The 20,919-nt window shown below is 42.6% G+C and overlaps 1 protein-coding gene across 1 annotated transcript in view; it reads left to right on the forward strand.

The window, feature by feature from the left end:
- The window catches only part of GABRB1 (gamma-aminobutyric acid type A receptor subunit beta1), a 474,444-nt gene that overhangs the window by 426,729 nt on the left and 26,796 nt on the right, over positions 1-20,919 (forward strand). Inside the window, exons 6-8 of the mRNA XM_083167879.1 lie at positions 14,550-14,687; positions 14,764-14,916; positions 18,818-19,068. Of these exons, the coding sequence (XP_083024005.1) occupies positions 14,550-14,687; positions 14,764-14,916; positions 18,818-19,068 (542 nt within the window). The remainder of the gene's footprint in view (positions 1-14,549; positions 14,688-14,763; positions 14,917-18,817; positions 19,069-20,919) is intronic.

The following is a 20,919-nucleotide window of genomic DNA, read 5'->3' on the forward strand; positions in this document are numbered from 1 at the left end:
TACAAAAGAACAGTACAGGGACACAAAACTAAACATTACAGTAAATAAATAATAAAAATAGAGTACAGGTAAAAAGAGCGCCACAATTCAATACACCATACAGCTTAGATTTTAACATACTACTAGAGGCTGGTGGCCAAAGATGGAGATGAGTATGTGGATGAAGATGGTCGCTGAGTGTTTGAGTATGGAAGCGCTGTGAGTGAAATGTGAAGAAAAGAGGGCTTTGACAACAGGAGGTAAGGGGCCCCTTCTCTGAGGAGCTTCCAATCTAGTAAATCCCAACTGTTATCCCAAAATAGGAGGGGCAAGGTGATAGTTGCAGATGATTTCAATACCACTTTGGACTCTAAACCTGTTCCCCATTCCTCTGCCAAATTGATACATACTAACTCTATTGCCCTATAACACCTACTTTTAGATGCTTGGTGGGTGAAAGAAACTACCAAGAAAGACTATACTTTTATTCAGACTGCTCTTGTAGAACTCCTGATGCAAAATGAGTTAATGGTAAGCACACCTATTTACTAGGCGTCCAGTTAGAATTTCACAACATGCAAAGTGCAAGCTTGTGTAATTATATGGGGATCTTGTCAAATCAATGCAGGAAGAAACTTGGATGAAAAAACCTTTGTAGGAAAGAGTTCATAAATACAATATCTTATGCAGTTCCAGACTAAAAATAACCACCTATGCCTGCTTGTATACAGAATACAATTCCGCCTCCCTTATGACCTGCAAATCAGACTAAAGGTACCCATACACTAGTGCGATTTTGGTCAATTTCAACCTATTTAGATGCATCTGGCCGGTAAATCGAATGAAATGTGACAAATCGCATGTGTCCACTGATCCGTGTACATCAAATCAGAGCCCCTAGATGCACGTACTGGACTAACGAACTCAGTGACCCAGGGAGCGCCACACAGTTCTACAAGAGTTCTACAACCACTGCACCCAACTTTCTAATACTTACCCTTTGGAGTCCAGCAGTAACGGCAGGATTGCTGGTGATTTGCGCATGCGCAGTGGAGTTTGAGTGCTCAGACCCTACTACCCAGCGCTGCTCCTGGCAGAGGGGAGGGAGCCCAGCCAGAAGAGTCTGCACACACCTCTGTCAAACCCGTGGCTATATCGCATGAGATCCAGCTGCTGGGTCACTTTCTGGGGTATTGCATGCGATACCTCGCACAAATATATTAGGGCCTTAAGAACTGTCCAATTGCATAAACCCATTCAATAAACTGCAAGATGCCTAGACAGTGCTCTAAATGAAGGTACTAATATGACAAATAGAGCAAGAGAAAGTAGTATAGAACATTTTACAGCACAGATAGTTTTATTGATTTTCTCATATGCTACGTGTGCTATTGGCATCAGCTCATTTTAGTTGGCCATTTTTCTATGGTCCTGTTTGTTAGAGGTAGAATTGTCTGCCAGCCACATAATGTAGAGTCTGTGAGTTATCTTTAAGTCAGAAACAGCATGGCAGCTGAATCTCAGAGCTCTCTAACCTTATCTGAAAGCCAACTCAGTGGAAGGGAACACCCTCTCCTGGGAAGAGGTCTAATTTTTTTCTTCATGCTTGCTGATTTTTGGGCTTTATATCAGTACACTGCACACACAGCCGCCCTGGTTACATGTTAAATGCATGCTGTCTATTAAACTCAGTTCTGAGCAAATAGCTATGCAGAACAGTTCATTTCTGGTAAATATACAACTGGCAAGGCGTAAAGCAGACATTTATAGCAACTTATTAGTGGGAAGTAGTTTTAAATGAAAGCAATTTATCAAACATTATAATAAAGTTCTACTCCGTGATACAATTTGGTCATACAGTGTAGCTACTGTACTTTGATTGCAGGGTGTTTTTTATGTAAATAGTATATGTAGATCTCTGTACATGTATTAGCCTTCATAAGCATTTCAGGCTAGGCATTTTACCAGAGATAATACAGGGTTGCCCCTCCCGCATTGCCCTTCATCACCGGCGGACACCCCCACCCGGCGGGGGGACCCCTGAGTTAAATGATGCGATCGCGGCTTTTTAGCCCCGCCCCCTGCCTTGCAATGCCTGAAATACAGGCATAGCACAGTGGGGGCGGTGCTAAAATGATGAGATCACTATGGACACGCCCCTAATAGGACAGCCAGCCTTGTGGCTCCGCCCCCGAACTGCCCCCTTTCTCCTTCCGGAGATGGCCCCACCCCCCTGCTTTACTGAGCTGGCTACCCTCTCCAGGAGAGGGCAGCCAAAAAGTCGGCAACTATGAGATAATATAATATTGCCGTTATTGTGCCCGGTCCCTGCTTCAAGCCTGTAGCTACCATAGGCGCAAGGAATGCAGCTGGTAAGGGGCCCAGAGCTGAGAAGGGCTACCTTCCCTGTCACAGTTACAAGTGTTATATACATTTTTCACCAATGGGTGGTACATAGGGGTCATTGCCACTTTTGCCATGGGGCCAATAAGTATGTCGTTTCAAGCCTGGATCTGCTGATTTTTAATGTGGTATAAAATGAACTGGAGGGCATTCTAATATTACATACTAGGAATGGAGTCGAGGCATTATAGTGTGGCATAAAATGAACAGGGGACACTGTGATATTGTAAATTGCGGGTTCTGTGTATCATAATGTCTACTGGCAACCCTATAATGTGCCCAGTGCACCTTTCTCAAAAGGGATAAGAATGCCATAAGGCATATATAAACAATAAGCCGAGGGGGTGCTCCATGGTGTACATCAATTTATTCATAAATAGTAATAAAAATATAGAAATGAGCCTCTAAATATTGCTCATACCAAGTGGATAAACACTGTGGATTTAATACCACATCATGTACATTATACTACACCACGGTGGTCTCCACTGCTCCTTCCATGACTGTAGCTGGGATCACACACACCGCTGGCTGAAGGCTCAGTCACAGCCGCTGGCTGAAGGCTCAGTCACAGCACGCTAGAACACCATCAGCATGAGCACCAGGGAGGGAGACTAATGTGGTGCAATATACTCTAAATCTCATGGTATTTAGTCCAGAGTGTTGATCCACTTGGTATTTATAATTGTAACAACAATAAGGTACATGAAACATTGTCAAGAAGAGGTACATTGGAAACTAAAGTATCAATTGTCGTTAAATTTTTACATTTGTTAATGGCTAAAAAGTGGACAGTCACAATTCTTTGTATGGCCAGTTGTAAACGTATATTGTCTTCAGACTAACTTGGGTACAGATTAATGGAATACTACAAATTTTAGGATTAAAAAATATATATTTTATTTACTAAACATGCGATATCTTATAATAATTTAGGCATTTCATTGTTAACATTTAAGTGTGTTTAATGAACATAAAATGATTTTCAAAAAGTTTTGACTGCTTTCTTTAGAACAGAAGCTTTCTAGCCACAAAGACTATATATTAAGCCATTATACACTAGAGCGAAAACCTAACAGCCACTCTGTCCTGATGTCAGAAAAGACTCTTGGTTTTCTCTTGGGGACAAGTTGGAACTTGCTTGCAACTGCTCCCGTTGCTACATAAAACTAAATGAATAATTTCTGTTCAATAACATGATGCAGAACAGGAGACCACTACTGGAAACTGTACTTTCATAGCTCTTACCTAAATAATTCATCTCTGAAATCACTGATCTATTCTTATTGCACTACTTTTGGCAAATGGAATATTCACTCATCAATTATGTTCACTCAAGTATAAGGAGACATGTATTAATCTGTCAGAGGAAATTAAACATTAGCATATGAAACACATGGAAGAGCGGATTCATTTACCGTGGACCTCTGCAGTACTTCTGAAAGATCACTTGATAGACCTGCAATTAAAGATGAGCCAAACAATTTGCCATGGTTTGTAATTTGCCAGATTTTGCCCTAGTTAATGCACAGCTAAATTATGAACTAAATCTCCAGAATTTTGCATGTAGGCTATTATTGTGATTTTGAACTCACTTGCTAAAATATTTACGAAATAAAATTGTCTTAAAAAAAAAGTTACGAAATTAACTATTAATTAAATACTGTACTGTAAGCTGAACAGGGTAATTCAGTAATTCTAAATAAAATCCTTGTTACCTCAACATCACTGATAATTGTTTGACCCTCACATCAATATATATATATATATATATATATATATAGTGACTGATAACCAACTAATTAATTGACCCTTACTAAAATTTTAAGCATACTTGCCGACTTTTGAGCTGCCCTCTCCAGGAGAGGGCAACCAGCTCAGTTAGGAAGGGGGCAGAGAAAAAAAGGCGAAAAAAGACCCGATTTGGGGGCAGGGCCACAGACGGGCTGACCTGTTGGGGGCATGCCTAGAGTGTTCGCGTAATTTTAGCCACTCCCCTGCCGTGCAATGGCTGTACGGGGGGCAGGCTAAAATGACGGAATCTCATCATTTGACCTGCAGCCCCCCCCCCCCCCTCTTGCCGAGGGGTGGTTCGCTAGAGATGGAGGGCTATGGGGGAGGGTTGCCCCGCTTTCTGGGGGACCAGGAGGGGGACCTATTTTCTGGGACCCTAACGCCCATTCCGGGAAGGTAGGCATCACTGATTTTAAGGCATTCTTTAATATCTAGTTACAGTGGAAAATCTAATAAACTCTAAAGCTCGTCAAATATATGATAAAATAAAAAAAAAAAAAAAAGTATTCAAAGACACATTAATCGACCAATAACATGAGACTACTGTTGTAAACAGGAACGGAGATCTTCAGATGCCAGCATAATATTTTCATGAGACTTGTTAATAGAGGAAGGATCTGGATTACATGTGACATCGTAATCTGCTCCTGTGCAAACCAATGAATGCCCCTGTAGGGCAAGTTTTATTAAAGTGATAACGAGAAGAGAGAGATAAAGTACCTACCCATCAGCTCATAACTGTAATTTCACAGGCTCTGTTTGATTGTGGATACTTTATCTTGTGTACTAGTTGTTAAGGTCATCATAGAAATATAATTTTATATATGGATGATTTCCTCTTATGCTTCAGTTACTTAATTTATCATCTGTGCCTTTCACTAACTCTGACGTCAAACCACAGCTTTGAACAAAAAATTTCCCTAGCATGATACATTATACAATATATACAAGATATAGCCTCTGAAGAGTAGTATGAGAGAATGGTTTAAAATCAGGAGAGAAATAATATATATTCTGTCCTGGCAAGCAATCAGACAGAGACAGTGGAATGGGCTTTGATTTTCTGTTCCACTAACAATACTTCCGGCAGGACATCACATATAATGACACCCTGTGTATTCCTCTCTGCTTTGGCAGCCGTCTGGAAAACACATTATAGGCACAGAATCAACTGGCAGCCAAGATATTCACTTATAGCACAGAAAAGGTTATATTCCCTCCGTGAATTGCAGTCATTATTGAACATGGCATTACTGAAAAAGTAGCCTTTTTTTTTTTTTAAATGAAGAATTCATTTTAATTTATATACATAATTGTTCCCCAAAAATATCTTCATTTAGCAAGACCTGTTGACCATTCAAATGTTTGGGGGTCACTTAGGAATTTCCTTATTTTTGAAAGAAAAGCACTGAAGATAACATAAAATTAATCACTCTGGCCCTTATTTTGGTTCACTCGCAGAGGCAAATTCCTTCTCAAATGGACAAAATCATGTGTACTGCAGGTGGGGCAGATGTGCAGAGAGAGTTAGATTTGAGTGGGGTTTTACTTCAAAGTGAGCTCTATATTGCAGTGTAAAAATAAAGCAGTCAGTATTTTCCATGCACAGAAACAAACGGTACTTATGTATTATCTGGGCTCCCATGTTAAATGCACCCCATTTTTTCATACCCCTACTATCCAACTACGCATGGAGTTGATTTTATATAGTGTGGCGAGCGCAGCGAGCCACCGTGCCCGAAGCGTGGCGAGTGCAGCGAGCCCCGCGAGGGGACGCGGTCTCATAAGAAAAACGGGAGCCCAGATATTACATAAGTACCAAACAAACTAACTCACACAAATCTAACTCTCTCTGCACATGTTACATCTGCCCACCTGCAGTGCACATGGTTTTGTCCATTTGAGAAGGAAATCGCCTCTGCAAGTGAACCAAAATAAGGGCCTCTATACATTGTTAATGTGGTAAATGACCAGGGGCACAGTGAGGGCAGGGCTGGCGCAGCACGAGCTCCGGGCGCCGAAAGTTCACAGGATGTGCACTGCAAACTCTGACGTCCACCCAACTCACCTGCTCCCCCGCCCAGCTTGCCTGCTCCTATGTCCTGACTAATGTGCCGCCTGGATGTGGCTGACAATATCAGCAGTGTGAGCCACGGCCAAGCGACGCAGGAGTCAGTACACAAAGCAGGTCTGTCCACCGTTATTTTCAAGTCTCCCGCTGGACCATGAACCAATTGTGGACCAGCAGCCAATCAGGAGCGGCATTGGTGGCTGCTGGACTGCTAGCTCCTATTTGCTCGCAGTCCAACGGGAGACTTGGAAATAGCAGTGGACAGACCTGCTTTCACTATACAGCCTGGCAGCGCACTGCTCTCTCTGCCCAGCTGTCAGAGCGAGACACAGCAGGATTTCACCCTCCCCTTGGCAACATGAAATTTCAGTCCCCCTTGGCAACGCGCAATTTCAGTCCCCTTTGGCAAGAAGCAATTTCAGTCCCCCTTGGCATCGAGCATGAAGCCCCTTGGCATTGAGCATGAAGCCCCTTGGCATCGAGCATGAAGCCCCTTGGCATCGAACATGAAGCCTCTAGCAATGAGCATGTAGTTAAGTGACACTTATGTGTAATGGGCATTACGGTGTGTTATATAGTATGTAATGGGCATCATGATGTGTGGCACAATGTGGAATGGGCATTACGGTTTGTTATATAGTATGTAATGGGCATCATGTGTGGCCTTATGTGTAATTGGCATCACGGCATGTGGCTTTATGTGTAATGGGTATTACGAAGTTCGATAAAATGTGCAATGGGCATTACGGTGTGTGGTATAATGTGTAATGCTATGCCCTCTTTTGTGATGCCATGCCTCCTTTCCATTAGGCTGTTCTCACTGTAGCACCTAGCTCCACCACTGTAAATGACTATACTAGCTGCAAACGTCTGTTTTTTAAAGGAATATCTACATAGAACCATAGAATTTGATGGCAGATAAGAACCACTTGGCCCATCTTGCCTGCCCCTTTTTTAAACATGTTACCTGAAACCATATTTGAGCCTTATTATTTTGTAAGGATATCAGTATGCCTATCCCAAGCATGTTTAAATTACTCTATTGTATTTGCCTCTACCACCTCTGACGGGATGCTGTTCCACGTATCCACAACCCTTTCTGTGAAGTAATTCTTCCACACATTTCCCCTGAATCTTCCTCCCTCTAGTGTCAGTGCATGTCCTCGTGTTCTGTTGTTCCTCTTCCTGTGAAGAATGTCTCCCACCTGCACCTTGTTAAAAACCCTTGATATACTTTATTTGAAAGTTTCTATCATGTCCCCCATTTCCATTCTCTGCTCTAAACTATACATATTAAGATATTTTAGTCTTTCCTGGTACGTTTTGTGATGTAGGCCATGCACCATTTTTGTTGTCCATCTTTGTACAATGTATTAATATCCTTCTAGAGATATGGCCTCCAGAACTGAACACAGTACTCTAGGTGAGGTCGTACCAATTGGAAGCCACTAGCACGGGTATTTGATTGTAGCCACTAACACTGTTTTTTGATTGGTAGCTACTAGCACTGGTTTTCCCATAAATACATTATTTTGTTTAATCCTGGACCACAAACTCATGGCACCCCTGCAAGAGCCTTGCTGCGCCCCAGGGTGCCCAGGCATACAGTTTGGGACTCATTGCCTTAGTAAATGAGTGTCAACCCTTTTGAAATAATGGACCTTATTCTGGTCCACACGCAACACTCCGAAATTTGCAGCATTGCGTGTGGATGAAACACCACTCCTTCGCTCTGCGAGTTTCCCCCACACGGCTGCGAGTTTCCCCCACATTCGCAGCCTTGAGTGCGGGGGCCAAATCATTAGATGATCAGCGACAATGGAATGATTTGGAAGCTGCATGCAAATCTAAGACACATGGGCTCAACCCGTTGCTGCGGCCCACGCCCACACGGCTAGGTCGCAGTGCCCGCTCGCACCATGCATCTGCACATGCGCATAAATGTGCATCTGCGTGCGCAGATGCAAAACATTGCTCCCCCGTGCAAATGCAGATCGTGATTGGGTCGTAAGACGATCGTTCCCGCTCACGATCTGGAGGAGCTACGACCCGCTAACGATCTGCATCCAATCCGATCCCAATCTGATCCCAACCCATACCCACTGGAATGGTTGGTTCAGATCCTACCTGCTGCAGGTATGTCCAAGGCTATCAACCCCCCCCCCCCCTCCCACCCCCCACCCCCCCCAAAAAAAATACAATGGGGTTTATTTACTAAGATGGGAGTTCTAGTAAAGATAGCATGTTGCTATGGGCAACAATCAGAATCTACTTATTTATTTAGCACCTTCTAGAAGCGTTATTCCCACAAAGTCACGCCCCATTATGACTACTTTGCGGAGTTTCAGGAGTCCCGACTGTGACAGCACAAATGTTGGGCGTTATGGTACTGAGGCATATACCTAATTTATATAATCATTTCTGTCTAGCTGGTCAAACAGAGGACTAGGGGTTAACAGGATTAGGGGTTCCCAAACATAAAAATGATGATGTTAATTAGGCCAGACTGGAGCACTAAAGCTTCCCTCTAATAGTTGTACAGGGCATTTACATATTTTGTTTTATCATCATAAATATTTTATTTTAAAGACCCCGAAGTGTAATATTACTGTATATTCGGTACTAATCGCAGTAGGAAATTGATGTTTAATGACAGGTGATGGTGCAAGTCTTCATGGAAAATAACATAGGTTTGCTGCGTAATAATAGCACAGCATACCGTAGTAGCAGAATGATGAGGTTAGCGTGTTTAGATTATTATACTAAATGTGAGATTTTAAGTTCTAGAAATAATTGCTGTATTTCGCACATCCAGTCAAATCGACCTTTCAATGACTTGTGCAGGAAACTACTACAGTGTGTCATCTGCTGATTTGGGTACGCACCGGAGCAATTTTAAAGAACATTTAGAATTTAATTTCTGGCTTATGTGCGCCCTTCCTCCCTGGACTCAGAGTGACAATAAATGTTTCCAGCACTGCTTTCTGTCCCTGAAATATAAATTAGTTCTTAACAAAAAAAAAATAAGGGCAATGAAAAAGAGCTGGTTTAATTTTGAAAATAGAAATCTGAAAATCTGTTTACTGATCTTCAGACTTGAATTATCTCTAGTTATGAAGCGGACGCTGTAAAACCATCTGCACATCGGAGCTGATGCTGGGTACGACACATACACTTACTGCAGCCTGTCGTATGGACAAGGAAACTTTGTAGTTTCATTCATAGCACAATTCTATAATGATACATATTTTTTTTAAAGCTGGAGACCGAAAATATTTCTATGTACATTAGTAGTATAATCAGCGCTTAAAGAGGTCCTACAGATGTTGCAGAATTCACCCACCAAGCCATTCCCACTAGCTCCTCCCCTTATGTCCACATGGCAGGTGCCTCTCCCCTAGCCCCTCCTTTTCTTTCCCACATTGCTACACCTCTTGCAAAACATTACTCTTCTACTCTTTTTCAGTCCCTCCATTGCCTGCTGTATGCAGTAATGGGCTGGGACATGAAGGGCCCACCAGGTGAACGTATAGGTAAGGGGCCAATGTGTAAGGCTGTGGATAGTCTCCAGAGGGGGTGTAGCAAGCTGCCATATATCATTCCTTAAGACAATCCACTGACTTATAATCTAATAAAGTGTATATCTATTGTCATTAGGCCTAGGAGTAACCCCAGGGTGTTCATCCTTTTCTACTCTAAAGTATTTTGATTTTAATGACAGTGCGAATACAAAAGGTTCTGACAACGCGAATGCTGGATGATGGCCACATATTTACAGTATATACCTTGTACAGCATATACCTTGTACTGGTATTCCAAAGATGCTTGCACACTGCACAACAGGAGTGCACAGGGATTCCAAATAAGCCAAATACAAATTGAACGTGAAACTTGTTGGGCACATTCCCGAATCACTACTGGGTAATGTACTATCAGGTCTAAATATGGATTTAGAAAGATTGCAAAATGTGCTGCCCGAACACAGGTGAAGGGGGGGTCCAAGGGGGGGTCGATGCAGGGATCCATGTGGGGGCCCGTACTTGGTCACGTTAAGAAGCCAATAGGCTTCTATGTGGTATCGCCAACTTTGCTGGTGATAACCCCCACCCCCTGCAGCGAAAACCCATCCTGCGGGTTTTCCTGCATATCAAAATGCGGTAGAAACCCCGAACGGGGTTTTACTGCATTTTTGCGTTAGAGCATCCCACCCTATGTTACTGACAGTAAGATGGATGTTTCCTTGTTTGGAGAGTAGGTGGGAGTTTGGTGTAGGTGGGATAAAAAAATCAGATGCTGGATCTAAATTGCTAGAATAAGACATGGCCTATTGCTGAAGATTCTGGGAGAATTGTCTCCTGTTCTTACATAAATAGGAATCTGTAAATGTATCAGATACCTTAGAAATTTCGACTATATAATTTCTTTTAAATGCGTATACGTTATAGTACTATAGTGCCATTCTCAGCTAGTGATTGTCACCGACAAGAAACAGGACTACCTTTAGACATCTGAAGCAACCTCGGTTGGGTAAAAGGAAAATATACGGAGACCACCAGCTATCCAGGGCTGAGGAACACTCAGTAGATGCCATCCTCAAATCTAAGTATTCATAATACAACAAGCCCCAACATAAACAGAAGGAGATGATTGTCTTTGTCAACACATAAAGAATCAGGCAACAGAAGGCATTTATGTATCATGCAGCTGCAAATGCACAAATGGTATGTTCTGTTGCAGAGAGCACGAGGCAGAGAGGACAGTGGAATGCTAGATGACCATCTGTGCCTCTAATGTTACAGATTGTCATTCATGGCTTGCACAGCGCTTCTGGTGGTCCAGGATCTCATCACACATCGCCACACATGGCAACATGAAATGTACACACAAAAACATCTATAATGTCACTAGCAGATTAGAAGAAGATCTGAGCAACAAGCAGTTTTTCTATAAACATTATTCATATTCAAAAAAGTTATTATACAATGAAAATGTATTGAGAAAGAAATTTTCTCTCATGGTTAATACCGTCTGACATTGAGAGCTACAAAGTACATACCTACCAACTGTCCAGATTACAGTGGGACAGTCCCACTATCTGGAGACTGTCCCACTGTCTCCCCCGCAGGTGGCAATGTCCTGCATGCGATGGACAGCTGGGGGAGCCAGAGATCGCTGAAGAGATGCAGTGCATCTCCAGTGCAGGGAGGGAGCCGGGTGCTGTCCAGTCACTAGGAAAGCGCTGGGCACTTCCCTGAAAATGCTAAAAACAGGGGTCATGGCACTAGGTTCTGTACTGTCTGCCCGAGGACGCATCTATCCACCATTACCTCTGTCCCCTTTTCATGATGGCATGACTTTAAACCAAGGAGTTTGTTCTGGGGCTTCCCATGGATACAATTGAAAGGAAACTTCACAGAGTGGTAACATTGGCTATCAGAAGACATGCTAGGGGGTTGGGGTCAGTTGGATCTTGCCCGGACAGAAATTTGGCCCAGGAACCTGTTCCGGGACTTCCAGTGGAAACACTACATCACAGAAGATTCAAAAGCAGTTAGAGTAAGTCATACCTCACAGCGGAATGTGCCAGAAACAATTTTGACCCACTGGATAGATGTGCAAGAAAGCTTCACAAAGTGGTAAAATTTGAATCTAGTAGACTACTAGAGGGTCGGGGGCCGAGTCGGGCCTCCCTTTGGGGAATGCTGGCCATAACTTTGACACAGGGGCCTTTCACTGAACACTTTAATAAACTATCACTACTGACATATATAACCATAAATAAATTGCTTGAAATAACTGACAGAAAGCAAGGTGGGAAGATAAAAAAATTGTGTACCGAAAAGCAGTCGCGTCAGGGTGGGGGGGGACTTTTTACTTGGGCCCGGGTCCTGCTTCCCCATTGCAGGGAGTGGGGCAAAGGGTAGTGAGATGACAGGCTGCCACCACAGAACACGCTTCTTAGTGTTATGTGTTGAGCTGGAGAGAGAAACAGCTGCAGTTGCAGCTTGTCCTCTATCTCCCTCTCGTTTATTTTTTTCATGGGGACGTAGCCACGCTCCTCCCAGAGGCAATGCACCTTCCATTTTCCCGGGGCCTGGCTGATCTGTCAGCGCCCCCTGCCGTGCTTGGAATAGCAACATTGATACCAGAAGGAAAAGTTTAACCCCATCTTGCAATGGAAAAGTCATTATAAAACTGAAGAGAAAGAAAAGCTGGGGATCAAGGCTCCTGACCCAAAAACAAAAAAGACACTGGCTGTCTTAGATGACAGAGAGAGAGAGAGATAGAGTGAGAGAGAGAGAGAGAGAGAGAGAGAGAGAGAGAGAGAGAGAGAGAGAGAAAGGATAGGTTCAGAGGGTGTTATTGCCTAATAAATAATTATTTCAAAACACATTCATGAAATGTTTAATATAAAAAAAAGTTTTCATCAGGGGTGGATGTACAGTAGTTTTGATTGAGTGCTATAACTGAAATAACAATACAAGTATTAAAAATGTACAAATTAAAAGTAATATAAACATATCTTAATGATGAACAGGTGTATCAGAGACAATTGAAATTAATGATAAAATGGGGGGCTAAACAATTTATAGCTCCTTTTGAAAAATAGTATTACCTTAGTGATGAACAGATGTATCCGAGAAGATGGACAATCACATTTAATTATAAAGATAGCTGCTAAGTTATTTATATCTCCAAAAAGTGTAATCATAAAATAACACTTTTTATAAAATACAGACAGGGCCGGTGCTAGGGTGTCCGGCGCCCTCCTGCAAACCATACATTTTGCGCCCTTTCACATTGCCATTGCAACAAGCTGCAGCCCGATTGTGGGAGTGTATGCAACATGCGATCCTATGGAGGATCTCGGGTGCATGTACATGTATGCATACACCATATCAGTGCTGTGTCCGCAAAATGTTGCAGGCACTAAAGGTGAGGATCGCTTACGTTATGGGCTAGATCGCATCGCACGGCATGCATGCAATGTGTGTGCGATGCAATCCGAATGCAGTACAAAAAGTATGTGCAGCACTCGTGACTGAGGGGGAAAGGAGTGGAAATAAGGAGGAGATGGAAGAAGAGGGGGCGGAGTGTTGAGGACTGGCAGCGGCACTGGCACAGCACCCTGAGAAGAGGGAAGGAAGAGGAGGCGGCGGTGCTGCTGCCTGTTCATCATTTGATTGGCAGCTGACAGGCGCAGGGAGCAATGGGTTGGGGGCAGATGACTGTGACATGTCATCCAGGCATTCACAGACAGCGCTACATGTCTCAGCGCAAGTGTCCGTGAGGAAGAGGGGGCAGGTCGCAGGAGGAGGACAGTGTGTGGGCGGTGCAGGGAGCTGCTCAGCCTCTCCATACTGCCGCCCGCTGTCAGACAGGCGCAGCGGGCGGTGTGCAGGAGGCAGTGACAGTGAGGGCTGAGGCAGCTTTAGCAGAGCAGGGAGGGAGATAGCGCCTTTTCAGCATGGCGCCTCCCTGCTTTGCAGGAGCTGCTGAGTGGGTAGCGCCGGCCCTGAATACAGACATACTAGTGTACTGCATTTTAATCATATCTTATAGTTTTGACCTTATTACTTACCTATCAGTCGTTATAGATGCATTTCCTTATACGGGTGTATTTCAAAAGGTAATGTGTATGTCGATTCTGTTTGTATATATATATATATATGTATATATATATATATATATATATAAGTCCAAGAACAAGAGAACAAGGCACTCACCAGACTTTTCAAATGCAAAAGGTACTTTTTATTCTTTAAAACGACTGCATACTGCCAACGTTTCGGACCCCCTCAGGGCCCTTAGTCATGGCACAGTCCATCAGTAACTGGTCCAGACTGAGGGTATGTTCGCAGCAAGGCTTCCAAAATAGGAATGAATGCCTTGCTGGCTTGTGGGCTTTTTATAATGATTCTACGTGTTCGTCACTTCCTGTCAGTTCTCAGGAATGGGCATAGTGTAAAAATTCAATCCCATTTATTTGGATTTCTGATCCAAGTAGTTGATTCTATACACCATGCGTTCCATTGGGCATTTCTAGCTCTGTGGTGTGGAACGCAAAAGGCGTTGCTGCTATGAAATCTTTGTTTTGATTTCAACTTGGTTTAAGTTTCACAATGATGTCTCTATTATTGTACATACATGTGTGTGCGCGTGTTTTTGGACACAGGTCCCATACGTCCTTTAAAGAGCTGCTTTGACCTAAAGTTAGCCATTCATCCAGTATAAATGAACCATTTAACACTACTCCCTAGAGCAAATATATCAGTTTTAACCATGTGGCTTTATATTGCAGATGGCTATACAACAGATGACATAGAATTCTACTGGAATGGAGGTGACAAAGCAATCACAGGAGTTGAGAAGATTGAGCTGCCTCAGTTTTCAATTATTGATTACAAAATGGTTTCAAAGAAAGTTGTGTTTTCCACTGGTAAGAATCCAACAAATAGTGGTCTTGGCAAAAGCATTGGCACTATTGGTTACATTTGTGTTTGTTTTCCCCCTAGGTTCTTATCCTCGACTGTCATTGAGTTTTCGACTTAAAAGAAATATTGGCTACTTCATCTTACAAACATACATGCCTTCTACACTTATCACTATTCTGTCCTGGGTATCTTTTTGGATCAACTATGATGCATCTGCCGCAAGAGTTGCCCTAGGTAATCCCTATACCTACTAATATATAAGAATTGAACCTTGTATGTTTGTTGCCCAACTATAGCCAAGCTTTTGAATTCATTGAGGACAAATAGCATCAAATAATTTGGAGGCCATGTTAGAACATGTTGTCCCATAGTGCCCACTCACATCACATTTTATAGGTACTGGTTTACCAACTCCAAAACACCAGGGGCAGCTCGGTACTTGCCCCACAAAGCACATAATAGAGAGATCTGTAGTGCAGTTAGTTTGTATCAGAGAGATAATACGGTCAAGTAAAAGTATCAGAGAGATCGTAAGCTCAAGTGACAAATATATACAAAATAAATACACAGGTTTTAGGCAATGTGTTGCACAGCATTAGGTCTGAAACTGCTTACCACAGAGCTTCAGAAAGAAGTAGATCCCTATTTAACATCTACCAGACCTCATAATACACCTAACTTGAAAGCGGTTCCATAGTACAAGGAAATCCTTAGGAGATGTTGGGATCTTTTTTAGAAAATCTGTTGACACAGTTCTTGTTACAAGTCGTCATACTGTATGGCTTGTTCCTGTTGTTAGTCCCATTACATTGCATCTTCCTGTTGCAAGGGCTGGCAGTCCTTGCTGGTTGCTGGGCAACCTGGGTAGCAATTCAGGAAGCTAGTCTACGTGTGGCTATCGAGCCGCACTGTTTTCTCGTTATCAGCTGTTTTTTTCTGAATTCATAATTGGATTGGTTGTTCGCCCTCTTATAAGGCATCAGCCTTCCTCACCTATGCCAGTTATAAGTTTATTCTGTAGTATATGCTGCTGGTCCATATACCAGTACCTGTCCTGTAGATACTCTGCATTTTTTGTTGGAAACCCTGCCTGTCAGATGTCAAGTCTCCTGCCTTGCTTGAACCCTTGCCTTAAACTATCTTGACTACCCTTTGTGTTCTCCTGCAGTGCATTTCCTGTGTGCCTGTGTGTGAATCTCACAACACACAAGCAGTGAACACAGTTGCACTGTCTTTCTACTAAGGATGTATATTTCACTCCTCTTTCATTAAGACATTGTTCCTTCACGGATACTAATTCATAGCAGGATAAAAAATGAGAGAAAAGGTGTGATTGGTATATTACGATTGGTATATTATTATCAATCAACAGATCCCAAAGTAGATCCCTTCTTACTGACCTGTATCACAGACCCTATGTGCCTATTAAGGTATCTTTTGTAGCTCTCAATTTAATTCTCAGAGACTGCACCAACACTTCCAAATGATGCTCACCTTAGGGACGTGCCCTATTTTCACCAAAAGGTATCTTTTAATCCCAGTTTGGCAATAGGATAATACTTCAGTCGTTGTGAGTGCAAAGCATGTACGTTTATTCCAAAGTCCTCTTCACTATACAACGATTAATTTTTTTTTTTAAAGTACATTAAAAAAAATCAGGTTTCCCAGCACTGCTTTACCTCTGATACCACCACTCGGGATTTGAGGGGGAATAAGTGTCCTTCTGATGGAAAGCTGGAATCGGACAACAGAGGTTTTGTAATGCTGGTCTCCTGGCTCCACAAACCACCAACGCGTTTCGGACCTATAATGGTCCTTTTTCAAGGCGCCTTGAAAAAGGACCATTATAGGTCCGAAACGCGTTGGTGGTTAGTGGAGCCAGGAGACCAGCATTACAGAACCTCTGTTGTCTCAGAGGTCTTACACATTTGTGCATTAGTTCACTAACAGTCCTACTTTGAGGTCCTTAGCATTGCCATTTGACAGCTGCCGGCAAACAGTATTCTGACATCCAGGCTCACTGTTCACATTCACTTTAGAGGTACTGAGATACCAACTCAGACTCACCCATGTAAAGCATATAATGAGAAGATCTGTACTGCCGACAGTCACACGGTAAGTCTTACAAGCTCATTTAGGCATAGCCCTTTTAAATATCGCTCAGATGTCTGCATACATAAACCCCTTTCATACTTAAGACATTAGGTCACTAATTACCTGGGCAACACGTGTGCTACAGCTGATTTTATATAAATTTAAATGAAACAAATAGTGGTGGGCAGCAGTATGCACTGGACTACACCTATGGTAATACAATGTTAGTACACTTCCATGCTTCTCTATCTATTTAGACCACTAGACTGAAATGCAACCACATGGGCATATATATCATATGCATCTAATCAAATTAGAACTCAACAAACCTTTTTGTTGCCACAGCAGTATCAAACCATGAAAACTCCATATCCAGTCCAATATAAAGTATGCCCCAAATATAGATACAACCACACTCTGCAAGGTGACCTTCAGGGCATAGTTCAACCTACAATAAATCAACTCATTAGCAAAGTTTCATTGTGTGCCCTACTCTTTCCTTTGGTATCGGGAATCTTTAGATGCAATCACTGGTGTCCTGATGAGGTTACCATAATATTACAATGGAAATTTTACAACATGTTCCATAACCTGGAGAATCAGGGGCATAACTGGATATTCATAGGCCCCATAGCAAAATTTTGTAGGGGCCCCCTATTTATGAACTGATGGTGATAAATATGTGTCAAATATGTGTTAAACAGCAAAGGTGGCCCTCCTGCAGCTCAGGGCCTCATAGCAGCTGCACCCCTTGCACCTATGGTAGTTACGCCCTTGTGGAGATTCCTTTCAGCTGCTGAATTCTGTAGCACTATCTTTTCATTTACCAACACAACTATTTTATTTAGCCACATTTGTATCCTGGAAATCGTAAATCTTTCTATTGCACTTAGTTATATACCTACAACAATATTTATTTTACAAATGAAATGCATATCAACTGGACAACTTTTCTGCCTGAATTGTTCAAAATTGCTTTTTTTACTAATTTCATTTATTTTTTTTAAAACACAAAGAAAAGTTACCATTTATTAATTATTTTACAGCGCATTACAGAGTATATAAGCAGAAACAGTGCGAAGTAGAATTTAAAAAGACTTACAGTATACAACATTGCAGTGCTGGCTGCTAAATCCAAATGTTGTGTCCCATTGGGGTCTAGTAGGGAGGGAAGTGAATAAGTGAGGTAGAGGAGGCATGTGATGGAATATGGTCCTGCTTATATGAGCTCATAATCGTAGTAGTAGTAGTAGTAGTAGTAGTAGTAGTAGTAGTAGTAGTAGTATAACTACTATGTCCAATCAGTGGCAGCTCCAGAGGTGGGGCTGCAACACAGTACAAAATTCTGAAAGGAGAGCTACACCAACTGCTTGTGAGTTCCAGCAGGCGATATCTGGCAGTGCTTGAGGTGGCAGTTGGTTGGCTCCCCTATTTGAATTTGAACTGATCTGCAGAACCACCTCTGGAGCCACCATTGCATCCAATAAAAATCCCAATATCAATGGGTCTTGTACCACATGAGGATGGTAGCTTACTCGAGTGAACATTATTTTCTTTCTCAGCACTAGTTTAATATCCATAGACAGACAGGGGTAAATTTACAAAAGCTACCAAAACTAAAAAGAGGTGATATTGTCCATAGCAACCACCCAGATTATGTCTATCATTTCTCTATTGCATCCTATAAACTTTTAGACAGAATCTAATTGGTTGCCATGGGCAACATCACCTCACCATACCTCCCATTTGGAGATGCCGGGGAGGGACAGGGTGCGTGCCATTTTTTGGGGGCGTTACCTATCGGAAAGGGGGCATGGCCTATAATCGCGGCGCTGCCGCAAGGTCACGCCCCGTTACTCGCCGCTGTGGGGGCATGCCCAGCAACTTTTCTGTTTCTAGAAGCTTTAATAAATTTACCTCCATGTGTATACCAATATGTGTGCTGCATGAAGTTTGTTGACCAAGAAAAAGTTCCTATGAGATCTCTGATATTCTCAAAACCGGTATATAATATATTATAACTTTCCAACTTGTCTTACAGGAATAACCACTGTGCTGACAATGACTACCATCAGTACCCATCTCAGAGAGACCCTACCAAAGATCCCTTATGTGAAGGCTATAGACATCTACTTAATGGGATGTTTTGTGTTTGTGTTCTTGGCGTTGCTGGAATATGCTTTTGTGAACTACATCTTCTTTGGAAAAGGTCCTCAGCTTCAGAAGAAGGCAGCAGAAAAGGCAGAGAAAGCAAGTAACGAGAAAAACAAACTGGAAATGAACAAAGTCCAGGTAATAGAATAGGTTCCTTAAGCTGCACTCTATAACTAACCAATTCTAATCACAGAGCGGGTTAACACTGCACAGATGCACTTACCATTTCTAACCAACAGTATTTGGACATTTCACTTTTACTTGACTAATGGATACTGACAGCAGGAGCGAATTTAGGGGTCAGGCCGCCCCTAGGCACAACATTTTTGGACGCCCCCCCCCCCCCCCCCCTATTTTAATGTAATCATTATTAAGGTATGAGTCCTAACTTGCCAGTATACTGTAACAGTAAAATGAGATAAAACCTTTTTCAATAATTTATATATATATGTATATATATATATATATATATAATATACACACACACACACATATATATATATATATATATATATATATATATATACATATATACATTTATAGATTTCATACAAATTTAACTTTAGCCCACCTCATAACATTGCTAACTGTATCTATGGAGGACCCGGAGGGAAGGTGGCCGGGAGTCTGAGTAATAACTTTATTTGCTGTGACTGTGTCTCAGTCAGTCTCTCAGACAGTGACTGACTGAGCACAGAATGAGCTCAGCTGCTTTCCACGCCCATTGTATACACAGCAGCCAATAGGCTGTGTGTATACAGTAGCCAATGTGCTCTGGAGGCAGTGAGCCTGAGCAAATCAGCTTACTCAGCGAAGACGCAGGGGGACCCTTGGATACAGGCAGCCGCCGCTGGTGATGTACTGTGTGCATGGCAGAGCGGAAGGGTAGCGGCGGGTAACGAGCGACGCTGCCGCTGACATATGATGAATCATGTCAGTGGCGGCGCCGCTTGTCACTTGCCGCTTCCCACCCGCTCTGCCATGCTGCTATTTAAAAGAATGGCAGCCTGCTGTGCCGCCCTTGATTGGTGCCGCCCTGAGGCCCGTGCCTCACAGGCCTAGGCACAAATCCGGCCCTGACTGACAGTACTATTTTTCTGGGAAAACAGGTCCAGGGACTCCGGGTCTGGGAGTGGATTGTATAAATAAAAAAAGAGAGAGAGAGAGGTAGAGAGGTATATGTTGTATTTAGAAACAAAGGGACTCACAGGTGACTTTGAAATAAACTAAACAAATCAAAGAGAGTGCACTGTGTTGATCTATTAAATTTAATATATTAAAAATGAATTACACATATAACCATACACATAAAATAAAAAGATAAAAACAATTGATATCCAGCCTTGCATACACAATCCATCAATTTTATTGGCTCTTAACCATAAGGTTGAATATCGCAATCTCCTTTAAGATGGATAGCTTTTTATCAATTTAATTATTGAACCGGTTCAGATGCCTCCAACAAGAAAAAACTTTTGAGCAGCTTCAATTATAAATAAAAGTTCCTGTGCCTTTAAGAATTTCATAAATTTCCAAGTGGCATAAAAAAGTTCCAATATGTTATAGTTACCATAGCCCGCATATGTAAGTGGGGTGACGTCAGCGAGGATTGATGTTTACTTGAAGGGGGGATAAATCTTTGACCGCTACAACCGGTGGGGCTCTGTTGGACTTGGAGCCTCTGTCGGGAGCAGACTGTCAATCTCCCGTCTCTCCCTGTCCTCTGTGTGCCGGGGAAAGACGTCACACTCACCGGCCTGATGTAAGTCGCTGTGGAGATTGCCGCAGGTCACTCCTAGCGTGTGGCCTATAGAAGCGGGGGTACAAAGACCAGGTTGGAATGGAATTGAAGAAGAAGCTGGCTTTGGGGTTGTGAAGGCAAAGCTGGTCGCAGTATTCCACGTGCTTGATGCATTTCTCCGTCCACGGTAGCTGACTGTTTCCTCAGAAGCCCTGAGGAAACCATCAGCTACCGTGGATGGAGAAACG

The sequence above is a fragment of the Crinia signifera genome, chromosome 1 (genome assembly GCF_055691185.1).
Source record: "Crinia signifera chromosome 1, ASM5569118v1, whole genome shotgun sequence".
Classification (NCBI taxonomy): domain Eukaryota; kingdom Metazoa; phylum Chordata; class Amphibia; order Anura; family Myobatrachidae; genus Crinia; species Crinia signifera.